Source organism: Ursus maritimus, unplaced genomic scaffold, assembly GCF_017311325.1.
Source record: "Ursus maritimus isolate PB19 unplaced genomic scaffold, ASM1731132v1 scaffold_21, whole genome shotgun sequence".
Taxonomy (NCBI): domain Eukaryota; kingdom Metazoa; phylum Chordata; class Mammalia; order Carnivora; family Ursidae; genus Ursus; species Ursus maritimus.
In genome coordinates, this window is record NW_024424564.1 from 17,932,391 (window position 1) to 17,945,670 (window position 13,280).

General features: G+C 34.4%; 1 protein-coding gene across 2 annotated transcripts in view; it reads left to right on the forward strand.

Annotated features, from left to right (window-relative positions):
• Positions 1-13,280, forward strand: part of NAV3 (neuron navigator 3) — a 340,442-nt gene that overhangs the window by 105,721 nt on the left and 221,441 nt on the right. For both annotated transcript variants that reach the window (XM_008684333.2, XM_008684334.2), the window contains exon 4: positions 11,020-11,092. In XM_008684333.2, coding sequence (XP_008682555.2) covers positions 11,020-11,092 — 73 coding nt within the window. The remainder of the gene's footprint in view (positions 1-11,019; positions 11,093-13,280) is intronic.

Here is a 13,280-nt window from a genome sequence, read left to right on the forward strand (position 1 = left end):
CATTGAGGAAGTTAGACCAATGGAGCTCTGACTAGATTGATTTAACAAAACACGAACGACTATGGTTTCTGTTCATTATTTTATCTTAGATATGTTTGGATTTTCACTCTTTACGGCTTTATAAGACTATTTTCATAGTAAGGTGAAAAAGATATTTCTTAAGATGTATTAAGTCCAATTTACAAAGAAAAACAATAATAGCACAGGAATCATATTTTTATTGGAGTTGTCTGGTTTGCCAATAAGAAGTTAAATAAATGTTGAAAATACAAGAATGCTTTTCTACATTACTTTGCATTATAGAATAGTTTATGTTCTCATGAGAATCGATATTTATATTGGTTCATGCCATTAGTAGGACAGATAGAAATTGAAGCGAAGTAACTAATTTTGAATTGGATTCCAGATTCTGTGTTTTTTTTTTCTTTCTTTTTATTTGAGGAAAATTAGTAAGCCTTATATATGCATGTATAATAGCCATTGTGAGCCATAGTTAGTATTTCAACTATATATTGGAGTATCAACCACTTTCTTAAACATTTAGGATGTTCTTTATCCTGATATTTTTTAAAGATTTATTTATTTATTTTAGAGAGAAAGAGAGAGGGAGGGGGAGCAGGAGCAGGGGGGAAGGGGAGAGGGAGAGAGAGAATCTCCAGCAGACTCCCCACAGAGCACTGAAGCCAGGTCCCAGGCGCCTTGCAGGGCTGATCTCAGGCCCCTGAGATCACAAGCTGAGCCAAAATCAAGAGTTGGATACTTAGCTGACTGAGCCACCCAGGTGCCCCATCCTGATATTTTTAACTTAAATGCTATAAATTGTTTCCCACCACTAGATCATATTCCAGTAAACACAAAGTACGATCATACCTATTATTAGAAAGTATATTTTGTAACAATCCTTTTATAAATTTAGTTTTTATTACCTTCAATAATCTAATCTCTTTTAAAAGGACTTACTGCTCCATGTTCTTCAGCCTCTTTCTTAAAATTTCATAGAAAATGATCACTTATAATACTGAATGATAAAATATGTAGCAGAACAATTTTGAAAACCATAGTTTGGCAAACAATATACTAAGATATGAGGCCATTTTAAATAAGAACTATGACATTCTTAGCTTAAAAACCTATGACAAATAATGTTATAAAAATTACTTCTATAAAAAGAGAAAAAGGAAATAAAATAGGGAGAATCTTGTTCATTTGATCTCAGTATAATCATTTGAAAAGTTTATCTTGGATGAGATAAATTATTTGAAAAAACCAGTAGAAATACCCAAGCTACTTTATGACATTATATTTAATTGATTTTAATATAAATTGAGTTAAACTGACTCATCTAGATAGACACAGATAAAAATTCATGAAACGCCTTTGAAAAATCATATTGCCCACTTGATTTGTATTCGCCATGTTTCGAACGTAACAAAAAATATTGTGAAATCATATCATAGAAACCAAATTGTAGAGCACTCAACAATATCAGCTTCACTTATTGATCTACTTTAATGATTGAATGTCAGACATGTATATATGGTGCTGTCCTCAATGATTTGCTTGCATTTTTCATTTAGCATCGCAGCAAACCTACAAAGGCACAGGGTCTTACTGGGCTTGCCTATTGAAGACCCAGTATTGGGTCTCATGTCTCTTTCAGTCTAGACCCAATGACTTTGAGACTTATTAATAAACAAGCTTAGCAAAAGAATTCAAGTCTTTGGATTTTCAACCCCTCCTCCTCCTCCCCTCTCCCCTATCCCCTGTCCCACTCCTCCTCCTCCTCATCCTCCTCTCTCCCACTTCCTTCTTCTTTTTTTTTTTTTTTAAGATTTTATTTATTTGTGAGAGAGAGAGAAAGAGAGATAACACAAGCAGGGGGAAGGCGCAGAGGGAAAAGGAAAAGCAGACTCCCAGCTGAACAGGGAGCCCCATGTGGGGCTTTATCCCAGGACCCTGAGATCACGACCTGAGCTGAAGGCAGATGCTTAACCAACTGAGCCACCCAGGCGCCTCCAACTTCCTTCTTCTTTTTAATGTTTTAGTCTGTCTCCCTTCCTTACTCCCAGCCTCACAATGTAAATTGTTTTTCTTTAATGCTGTACTTGTTCTTCCTATTTATGGAAGGTATATAAAATTTTGTTAGGTTGGAGAGGGTATGAGTGTGTGAGATAAATAATAGTGTATAGGTTTTGTGATGAAATTATGCATTTGGCATAATAATTTCATCACAAAATGGCAAATTGGCAAATATGTAACTTTAGTCCTATATATAAATAAATATTAAGTTTAGAACAAAATTATAACTTCATAGTAAAAGAGTAAAAGATTCTTTGTGTTTTGTTCTCTGAAACAAACTGAAAAGCAGGAATTCATTAAAACTCACAGAGTATATCTTCAGGTCAATGAATACTGATGTAATTTTTTTATCATTTTATATTTGTAATACTTTATATTGGTAGTGATAGCTTATTAAGATTAAATATGTATAATTGACAAGAATATTAAACAATGTTTGTTATTCTCTAATTATCAAGTCAGTTAAAATAGAAGAGTAGACTGAATAAAAATAATTCTTATCTGATAAAATATTAATGGATTTTCCATATCTATATCTATAGCCATACCAATATATATATGTACACACACATCTATCTGTACTATACTATATGTATATATATATCCATGTATTTACACGTACACACATAGATTCTGTTATAGCATAGATGTGTTTATATAAAGCATTTCTAGTATAATATATATTAGATATATCTACATATGTATAAGTATAAACACACAGTTGCCTAGTACAGAGCTAAACCCTTTATAAACACCTTTAATCCTCATATACTATGTGGAAAATATTTTTAATCCCATTTCATAGATAAGGAAACTGAGGCTTCAGGGAATAAGAACTTCCTCAATTTCTTGCATTGTATAAATTGCATAAGTAGGATGCAAATCCAGTTTTACTTGACTGCAAAACTTTTAATTATTACACTCTACTGCTTAATTAACAAACTGACTCCTTGCAACTAACCGCAGACCAACTCGGCACAAAAACAAACTGCCAAGTGAGGCAAAATTACTATCTCCTCCCCCTCTCCCTATCCCACAGCACAAAGTGACCTGAGTTGGAAAAGGGAAACATGTGGCTTAGCATTGCAATGACATGAGGCACCTAATTAAATTGCATGTTTTACCTCCCAAAGGCTTAACAAATCAAAACTTGGAGGCAAGGCCTGGAAATCTGCGCACTCACGGATCCCAGCTCCCCCTCAGTCTTGCTAAAGTTGTGATATCTACCGCTTTATTGACTAGATAATTGTATTCATGACCTGGGACTGAGGTTACAAATTATCACACACTCGGTGGCTTAAAACAAAAGAATTTTAGTCTCACACTGTTCTAGAGGCCAGAAGTCTGAAATCAGTACCACAGGACCAAAATCAAAGTATCCACGGTTCTGTGCTCCTTTCGGAGATGATGGGAGAAACCCATCCCTTGCCTGTTCCAGCTTCTGGTGACTGCCAGTGTTCTTCGGCTTGTGGCCACATTAGTCATTCTGTATGTTAATATACCAGGTATAAAAGTGCATTGGGATATTTGAGATTTAATTTGGAAGCGTTTCAATCTTGTGAACTTAGAGTATGTCTAAAACAAGTAGATTTTGCATACTGTTTTCTCTATTTGCCTTTCCACTACACAGTCTCGTCTTCACATTCAACCAAATATTTATAGAGCATCTATTTTGTGCCAGGCACTGTACCCTAGCTGGCTTTCAATCATGTAGAAAGCTTGCTTCAGGGCTCAAAATGTCTGTCAGAATGTCTAAATTACAATGGGAGGAAGCTTAGTGTGGAAGAGAGAGCAACTGCATTGGAGACTGACAGGGTTGAATTTGAATTCTGGCTCTGTTATTTCTTAATTGCATAAATGTATAAAAAGTATGTTACGTCTCTAAGTTTCTATTGAATGGGAAAATTATATAAAAATTTACCAGAGATGATGATGAAGATGAAAAGGGTTTTGCATTTGGAGTAAACAATATATGGGCTTACAACTCTGCATGAACTCCCTGTGCTAGGTTGTTGAGAAGTAGAGGAAAAAGTAGCTTCCCAACCATTTTCCCTGCTCCGATTCTTGACCCCTAGTAAAGGGTTTTTCCACATGCACCTACTATGTTGTGAAAGTAATGTGTTAGAAATGACTTTGTTACATTAAAATATAATTTTGAAAAATCAGAGAGCACTGCAGATTGTATGAGTAGAAATCGATGTGTGAAACTTTTAAGACTGTCTATCAATAAAGCTGTGTATGATCTGTGTGGTCATATAAAATAGATGTCTTCCAAGCAACACTGACCATTTCTTTCTTTTGCATAATACATACCATTAGCTCCCTGGGCTTTGAGATCAAGCCCAGACTCCTACCAGGGCCTGGAAGATGTTCCCCAGCTAGCCTCTGTCTATCATGTTCTGTGGCCTTGTCTCCTGCCACTAGATTCTCCAGATTTCAAGATTCTTGTTCCTGGCATCCCTTCTGGTGATCTCACCTCCCACTCTGGATCTTGAAACTGATTGAAAGTTATCAGCTTTTGGAGTAGCCTTTTTTCACATTGGTAAACAATGAAGTTGTGAAGAAAGACTTAGGTGAGATTCACCCTCAACATTCTGAATTCTTTGCCGGTCCCTTAACTTAGGATGTTTCTCAACTGTGACCAGATCACGTAGTGCTCCTTCCGTGAATTCACCTCACACCACATCCTCTAATTTGGTTAACTCTTCGTAACCTTGCAGGGATGAGCTCAAGCTTTCTTTTAAAGGGAAAAATGTGGGGGTTAATGACATGGGCTCTGGTTTTGATACATTCTTTCTGTGTGACCTTGAGCATGTCAATTTAATTCTCTAATCAACATCTTTCTCATTGTAAAAAGGTATAGTAATTGCAACCTCAGATGAAAATATCTTTGTAACTATGTTAGATAAGTCTTAGTTAACTAATAACTTTCTCATTTCCTAGTTACTTGACCTCTAGTCCAGAACAGGCCCTTCTTCGTGCTTCTCCAGGAGTCTGTGTTTCTTTGACCCTACATTTCTTGCACTACATTGGAAATGTCTCTTTGTCCTATAAAACTATATATTTTTAAGAACTTGGACATGTTCAATGAACAACTAATTGTTGAATGAGTGAAGGAAAACAAAAATTAAGAATTTTAATCAATGCAAAAATACTACTGCATTTTTTTAAGGTCTCCAGCTGAATGTATATCTGATTAAAATCTTAGGCTAAAAGTTATATGACTACTTGAATTCTATGATAGGATGTGGGCTCACTCAAACTGAGCAATTTTGCCTATTTTTCTTTGGTTGAAATCACATTTGTTTAATTAATTTATGTAGTGACACTACCAGCACACATTTATAATGAAAAAATAGGACATGTAGTTAATCAAAAATAGCACAAGTCACAAGAGACTCTACCATCCAGAGATAACAAAAGTTAAATTTGGTTCATATTCTTCTAGACATTCTCTACATATGATTCATAACAGCATTATCTAGCATGTCAGGCATGCCCTAACCAGGACGCATTGCGTCTGTAGAGAGAACTCAGACTTTGAAGTATTATATCTGCTACCTGGTTTACAATTATTTAACTTTTTATACTGCAGTGGTTTCAGAATCCAAGGGGCATCAAATGCTTTTCAATTCCAGATCAAATTCAGCTCTGTAAAATAACTGCAGAAAGTGAAGACTGGCATGATCTATTCTCAAACATCTTTATGAGCAGTCGTGCTCTTGGTTGCCCTGGTAGGCATGCACAGCCCTCCTTCTGACGCTTGTCTGCCTTATCAAAGTCAGACTTAGCCTTCAAGTTTAAATGATTCTTCTCTGATGCTTTTCCCAGATGTGTAGTGAAAATTGATAAGTCCATTCTCTCTACTGCCATAAAGTATTGTTTATAATTCTTTTTTAGAATTTATCATATTATGTCTTGTGTTATGGTGATTTATCAGTCTTTTTTTGTCTCCGGCTATTTTACAAGCTCACAAAGGCAAACACTTTATAATTCATTTTTATATCCCTTCACCGTCTAGCAGAGCTCTTGGCATATAATAAACAGTCAGTAGTTGCTGAATGAATTTATCATTCATTGTTAAGTGTTGGTGCCATGGTTTAAATTTAATCACAAACTATAAGGTTCATATTAATCATACCCAGATATTTAGGACCTAAATATAGTTTTCATTAAGTAACCATAAGTAAAAATGAAAGGAATGTGAGAATGGACAAGGTATAACTTTGTTAATACTGTGAAAGATGCCTCTAGTCACACTTTCTAAAACAAGTTATACCAGTTTTGTAATAAAAGTACCAAAAGGCTAGGTGTCATAAAACATACAGCTTAAAGTGTATGAGTTCAATAAAGAACTGTGCTAATTAAAAATTCTACAGTTTTTGGAATAGTTTATTCAAAAATGAAATGAATAAATACAAATATTTCCAGTATATCTTCTGTGTTTAGTATGTTGAGAATGTATATTGACCGTCAGGTTTAATAAACTTTGAGGGCACAAATACAATGATGACTGTCTTGAGTTTTCATAGTGAAGATAATGAAAACACTTATTTTCTTCATTTGAAACCCAATTTGTGATTTAGCAATATACATGCTTATATTTAACAAGTTCATAAAGATCAGGATAAAAGTACAATTATGAAATTAGACAACGAAATTTCTGTCTTGAAAAATGCCTTTCATTTTTCATGGGAGTGTGGAAAATATTAGAAATGAGTCAATGCTCTTTAGAAAAATGAGGATAATGGCTATGTCTTGAAATTTATATCTGCAGCACTGAGCATAATTCCATGCATAAAATAAGTTTAATAAGTGCTTGATGAATGAATAATTGAAGGATTTCATTTTATAAAACATAAACAAAAATAAATGGTAGTGCTCCAAAATATTAATATTAATTAATTATACAAATAGAAACTACTGAGGTCCAAAAACATGACCCAACTTCTATTGAATTTGTCTCTTCGATAAGGAAAACACACACCGCAGTCCATTTTCATATTTATTTGAGCAAAATTGCCTTTTTGTTTAGGCATCGCAATAACGATAGACATTTTCATAGAATACAAAAGCCTCAGGGCTCAGTGTACCCAGAGATTTTCAAAGTTCTGACTAGATGTTATTGACTGGGTTTAGAACTTAGGAACTGGCTGTGATTGAGTGATTTAGAACTTAGAAACTTACTGTTTCATTTTCATTACAAAGTCAATATTGTTATATGTTTTGTGTAGCCATGCTTAAATTTAACAGGAAAAGAGAGGCAAAGTGGGTGCTCTGGGCCAATAAAATGTAAGCCACAAAGAGACCCAACAACTCATGCATGATGTCAAAGTAGGCAGGTAAAAGTCCTGGGAGTGACTGTCCGTGAGCTCTGGATGTTACTGTTCCCTGAGCTGTATGAGAAGTGTGGTGCCCACAGAGCTGAGAATGAATTCCTCTGGATCACTGCTGTGAGGGGATATATAGAAAGTACCACAGGCATAAAATGTAACGTGCATGAACTATGTAGTATCACGGTCATCCTTGAATCCTCACTTTCTCTTATATGCCATATCTTCCCACTAGATTTCTTCAACTTCCATCCAGAGTCTGGGTCACCTTCACCGCCACCACCATGTTCTGGAACACCACCATCATTCACTTTAGTACTTGCAATAGCCAGCCATCAAGTTTCTGTACTTTCCTCCTTGTTTGCCTTTATTTTCAATAAAACAAGGGGCTGATCATTTTATTTTTATTTTTAATTGAAGCAAAACACACATAAAAGAGTGTAAAGTACTCTAATAGGAATTGAGATAAAAGAAACATAGAAAGTATATAAAGTCCTCCAATCTTAAGTATATAGCTGATTAATTTCTTTAATATGTATATACCTGTGTAGTCACACTCAGATCAAAACAAAGGACACCTCCTGCATGCCTCTTCCCCCCATACAACTTTCCAGACTACACCTTTCCAAAATTCATCGCTATTCTATTATTTTCAGTTTTTACTTTTGTACATCTTGAATTTCATGGAAATTGGGGATAAAAAGCATCATAGACTTCTGTCGGCTTCTTCTTTTTCTCATCTTTATATGAGATCTTCTCTGGATGTCAGTTGCTTAATCTGTAAAGAGGAAGGTAGACTGACACTGGGAGCTAAAATTTGAAAACAAATTGAAGTTCAGCCTCAACCCACAGAATTTCTGATTTTTTTGGTCTGGAGTCAGGCACAGAGTAGTATAATTTTAAAAATCCTGAAGAGAATTGAACCTATAGGCTATGAATCAAATGATCTCTCTCTCCCTGTCTCTCCTGCTTTCTCTCTCTCTCTCTACCTCCCACTGCCTCCCTCTCTCCTTTCCATCTCCTCCTCTCTCTCCCTCTTTCTCTCTCTCTCCCTCTGACTGTCCCCGACCCCTCCACTCCTTTCCATAGGAATGGATTAACCGCCACTCCTTTTTGCCTCTACCCTTCCTTAAGCGCGCACTGAGCACCTATCAGACACCAAGCTCCCCCTTAGGTTGCTGAAGCTACGTGAGTGAACAAAACATAATCCCTGTCATCCAGGGGCTTGGTCTCAAAAAACCCCCATACCTGAATATATAAACGAATATTGTTGAATATATTTTCAGTATTTTTTCTCTACTCTATTAGGACCCTTTTGTTTTCCCTTTCTAATTTATGGTGCATGCTGAGATATTTCTTTGTCTTTAATACCCACTCTAGCTGCCAGTTTATTTTTTAAGTGGTTTAAATGGTAGCCAAAAAAACTATCTGACAATCTAATTACAGGCACTATTTATTAACCTTCTGTAGGTCTTATCGTGAATTAATATGTCCGTGAGTAATAAAAGTAACTAAAGTTTAGGCAGTAATAGCCCGTGAACATTTTTTAGTAAATTACATATGTTTGGACCAGGAATCTTCTTATTTTCTATAAAAAGTATATACTTGATAGGAAATCAACAACATCAGGACTATTATGGCAAAGATTTAAAAATATTCAATTCAATTCTCTTAGTATTAGACCACAATAATTATTTGGTGTGTTTCTTTTACTTGTTTTTAATGGTCCAAAAAAAAAAAAAGTTTAAAAGAACATTTTTTTTTAAGATTTTATTCATTTATGAGAGAGAGAGAACACACAAGCAGGGGCAGAAGGAGGGGAGAAGCAGACTCCCCTGCTGAGCAGGGAGCCTGACATGGGGCTCAATCCAGGACCCTGGAATCACGACCTGAATCGAAGGCAGTCGTTTAACCTACTGAGCCACCAGGTGCCCCTAAAAGAACATTTTAGATGAATACAGTAGAACATCTTGTTTTTCCCATTTCTTTTCTTTCCTCCTTATTTTCTTCCTCATATAGTCTTCTTTTCTAGTAGCAAAGTGGAAAGTAAAGGAAGGAAAGGATTTAAAATATACTTCAGCACCATAGTCTTATTGGCTATTTGGATGCTGATGAGCAAACAAGATTTGTTTGGTCGTGTTGTATTCAGTGACTTCCGATCTATTGTTTTGGGGTTTTTTTTTTCAGTAGTCTAGTTTAAATAAAACTTAACTTTTTTTTTTTAGTAACACTTACTTTGAAATAAATCAATAAAAATAATTTTTCTCAAAGCAAATGTGTATACATTAGCTGCAATCATTTTTAAGCAAAGAACATTTCATTGAATATTAATTTAGTTTTACATAAAATTATATTTAAAAAGGAATAGAAATAGCTGTTCATTTTATAAGGACAGTTTTTTTTTTTTTAAAGATTTTATTTATTTATTCGACAGAGATAGAGACAGCCAGCGAGAGAGGGAACACAAGCAGGGGGAGTGGGAGAGGAAGAAGCAGGCTCTTAGTGGAGGAGCCTGATGTGGGGCTCGAACCCAGAGCGCTGGGATCACGCCCTGAGCTGAAGGCAGATGCTTAACCACTGTGCCACCCAGGCGCCCCTATAAGGACAGTTTTTAATCTCTCTCTTTTTTTTTTTCTTTTCTTTTCTTTAAGAGACATTTTGACCTTGCTGTGAAGTTAAGCTAGAGAGGACATTGGCAGAACTTTGTATGTCCTTTATGCATAGCTTTGGGTGAGAATTTAATGGGACAGAAAACAATACCTTGCCAAATATTAACTTTAAATCTTCTATTTACTTTAGAATTTCAAGATTTATGGAATACCAAACAACCCAGGAAATGACTCATAAAGAACTAGAACTTTCTGGTTTCCTACATTCTTTTTAAAAAAGTCTTAGCTGTTTAACTTTGCTGTATAACTCCATAATCAATGCTGAGATCAACCTGTGGCTAACATAAATCAGTCATTTGGGGTTTTTTGTTTTTACTCATCACTCTAAATGTTTGCAAACTGGTAATTATATCAAAACTAAATGTTTGAAAACCATGGCATCCCAATTTTTAATTATAAAGACAATACCTATACTTAATTAGAGGAATATACAACTGTTGAAGTACAAATACATTTTTTAAAGTAAAGACTTGGCTATGGCTTAAGATGAAAATACGCATTATTTCTTTCATGCTATATCAGCCCTCTGGCATAATGACCAAATATTACTGGTTGAATCCCAAGTATCCACATCCTAACATTCTACAACTTGCATAAGCAACAGTTTCCTCTTGTATGGATGCTTTCGTTGAGACTTAGTTGTGAAGCACAAAATCCAATTTTATGTTAAGTAGGTGGGTTGCTGATCTGTGTGAATGCCATTCTTGATCAGGCCCTTATGAATTGTTTGTGAATACCAAACCGGACAATGCAAGCTTTATATTCGTTGTACAATTAGCTGAAATAATTCTAGTTAAACTCTGGTAAAGATCTCTAGTATGAAATGAATGTGAAGTATTCATTCTTTCTTTATCTTACTCTCTGGTTTCATTTTAGCTCATTTGTTTATTTTAAAATAACCCTCTAAGTTGCTTTTTCACTGCTTTTTCATGTTACAGATTGAAAATGTTGATGTCTGCCTTAGTTTTCTAGCAGCCAGAGGAGTAAATGTTCAAGGTCTATCTGCTGAAGGTAAGAAAAGGCACAGTTGTCACAAATAACAAAAAAAAAAAAAAAAAAAAGTTTGTAAACAAAAAAAAAAAAAAGAATTTTTGTATTGTAAGAAATGTCAAGTGGGAGTACATAACTTCTTAATACATGAAGTCAAGTTTCCAAAATAATAGAGACATAAATGCAACGGTTATTAATGTATGCTCTAATTATTTATATATGTTCCGTATTTTGCCAAAACTGTTATTTTCACGACTGAGTGTGTGGGAGAGGGGTAGATTAACAAAACATTTTTATGTTATTACCAGTGTATAGTATTTTTAGAGTCTTAAGTAGAGGGTTGGATGGATACATAGATAATGCCACATTATCGATAGACTAAATTCAGGTAAAAATCGTATGATTAGTTTGCAAGTATTATTTTATCAATAACATATCAAATTAGTAGTCCTTGTTGAAATATTTGGTAAGTTTAAATAAGTTATCATGGGTTCTTAAATAATTAGCGGTTAAAATATTTAACAGCTGTCATATGTAAAAGTTTTAAGGTCATTAAAGGTTTAGAAGATCATCACTAAAATTAAAATACAGAAAAGTGGAAAAAGACTGAACTGGTTCTTTTTTTTGAATCTTTTTCTTTCACATATACTTTTAGGAAAACTTTTCAAGTACTATAACAAAATCTACTTGCTAATACTATAAAATAGCGAGTCCTCTGAGATCTGCATTAACGACCATTTTCTTAACATATTAATTTATGTGTTAAAATTCTGCTAGATACTGGTATATACTTTAACAATTTAGGTTAGTTAATGTTTCTTCTATAGTCATTTGCTCTGAATAGCCTTTTTCCCCACACATACTAGAAATATTAGGTCTGAGTTTTAAAAATTTTGCTGTCATTGGAAAAAGAGGAATTATGTGGCTTCTGAAATACAGCGAACATTTAGTAGAATTTTTGAGCTTTCCCAATTTTTCTTCTATATTCATTTTTTGTTTTAAATTTCCTTTGTCTTTCACATTTATCTGATGTGTTGTGTGGTATTAAATTACACATTTAGTGGTCAAAAAGCTTATGTTCAAACCTAACTGATGGTTTTGCAACTTAGAATAAAAGTTGATAAAATTCCCCAGGAAGACATTTTATGTTTTCTGTGCTTAAAAGTAAGTTAGAAATGTTATCATTTGTTCATTTCATGTCTCTGCCTTCTCATATGACATCCTTTAGTAACAGAAACCCATTGATTTTCATTTATCTTCTAAAAATACATGAATGCTCCAAATGATTTTCTAAATTAATAAAATATACATAGTAAAAAAACAAGAAATCTTTAAAACCTTTAAGATCTTCTAGGTTTAAATGAGAACATTAATACTTTCTTACTGTTGATCAGACTAACTCTTCTACATTATGGCAACTGTGAGAGGCTTGGGGAGGGGAGGGGAGGAAACACCTCATTTTCATTTTAAATGAATGATTCCACAGCATACTTTGTGTGATGTTTATAAACCGCCAGAGAGCAAGAAATTGGAATAGTTTGTTAATGACCCTAAACTACAAAAAGGAGACATAAAACCTTGATATCACATATTTTATTGCCAACAGCACATTTTATTTAGAATATGGTTACAGGTTTCATAGTCTTATTTCAAGCTTTACTTCCATCTCTTCTCCGAATTTTTAAATTATAACTACAAGCGAAAGAAAACGAGGTTTAGATTGTAGCTTACTTTGGGTGTTTAACTTTTTATTCAGTATTAGAAAAATTTAGGAGCTCCATGTACTAGAAGTAGGATTTACATTCACGTTTCTTCAGTTGTTATCTAAAGTCATGAATAAGCTGATCTTTATTATTTATTAATATGTAATATGAGTCAAGAGAAAAATTGGACCATTAAAAAATTAATACTTATAATGTCTACTTTTGGGAGGTAACGGATATAGTCATATATATAAATATATAAACATTTTAATAAATTGATTGTTAGGTGATTTAGGAAGACTACTATAAATCCAGTTGCCATTATAAGGCGTACCCACCACCAACATTTAAGTGGCTGTCTTTCTCCAGTTCCTAGCCATCACTGGACGGGTAACAGCTGTGAATTTGTGAGGGAAGCAGAATGCTGAATCGAATAATTAACCCAAGACAGGAGCCCATCCATTTCCAGGAAGAAGCGAACTCCAGAAAAATCACAGTTAGGCTCC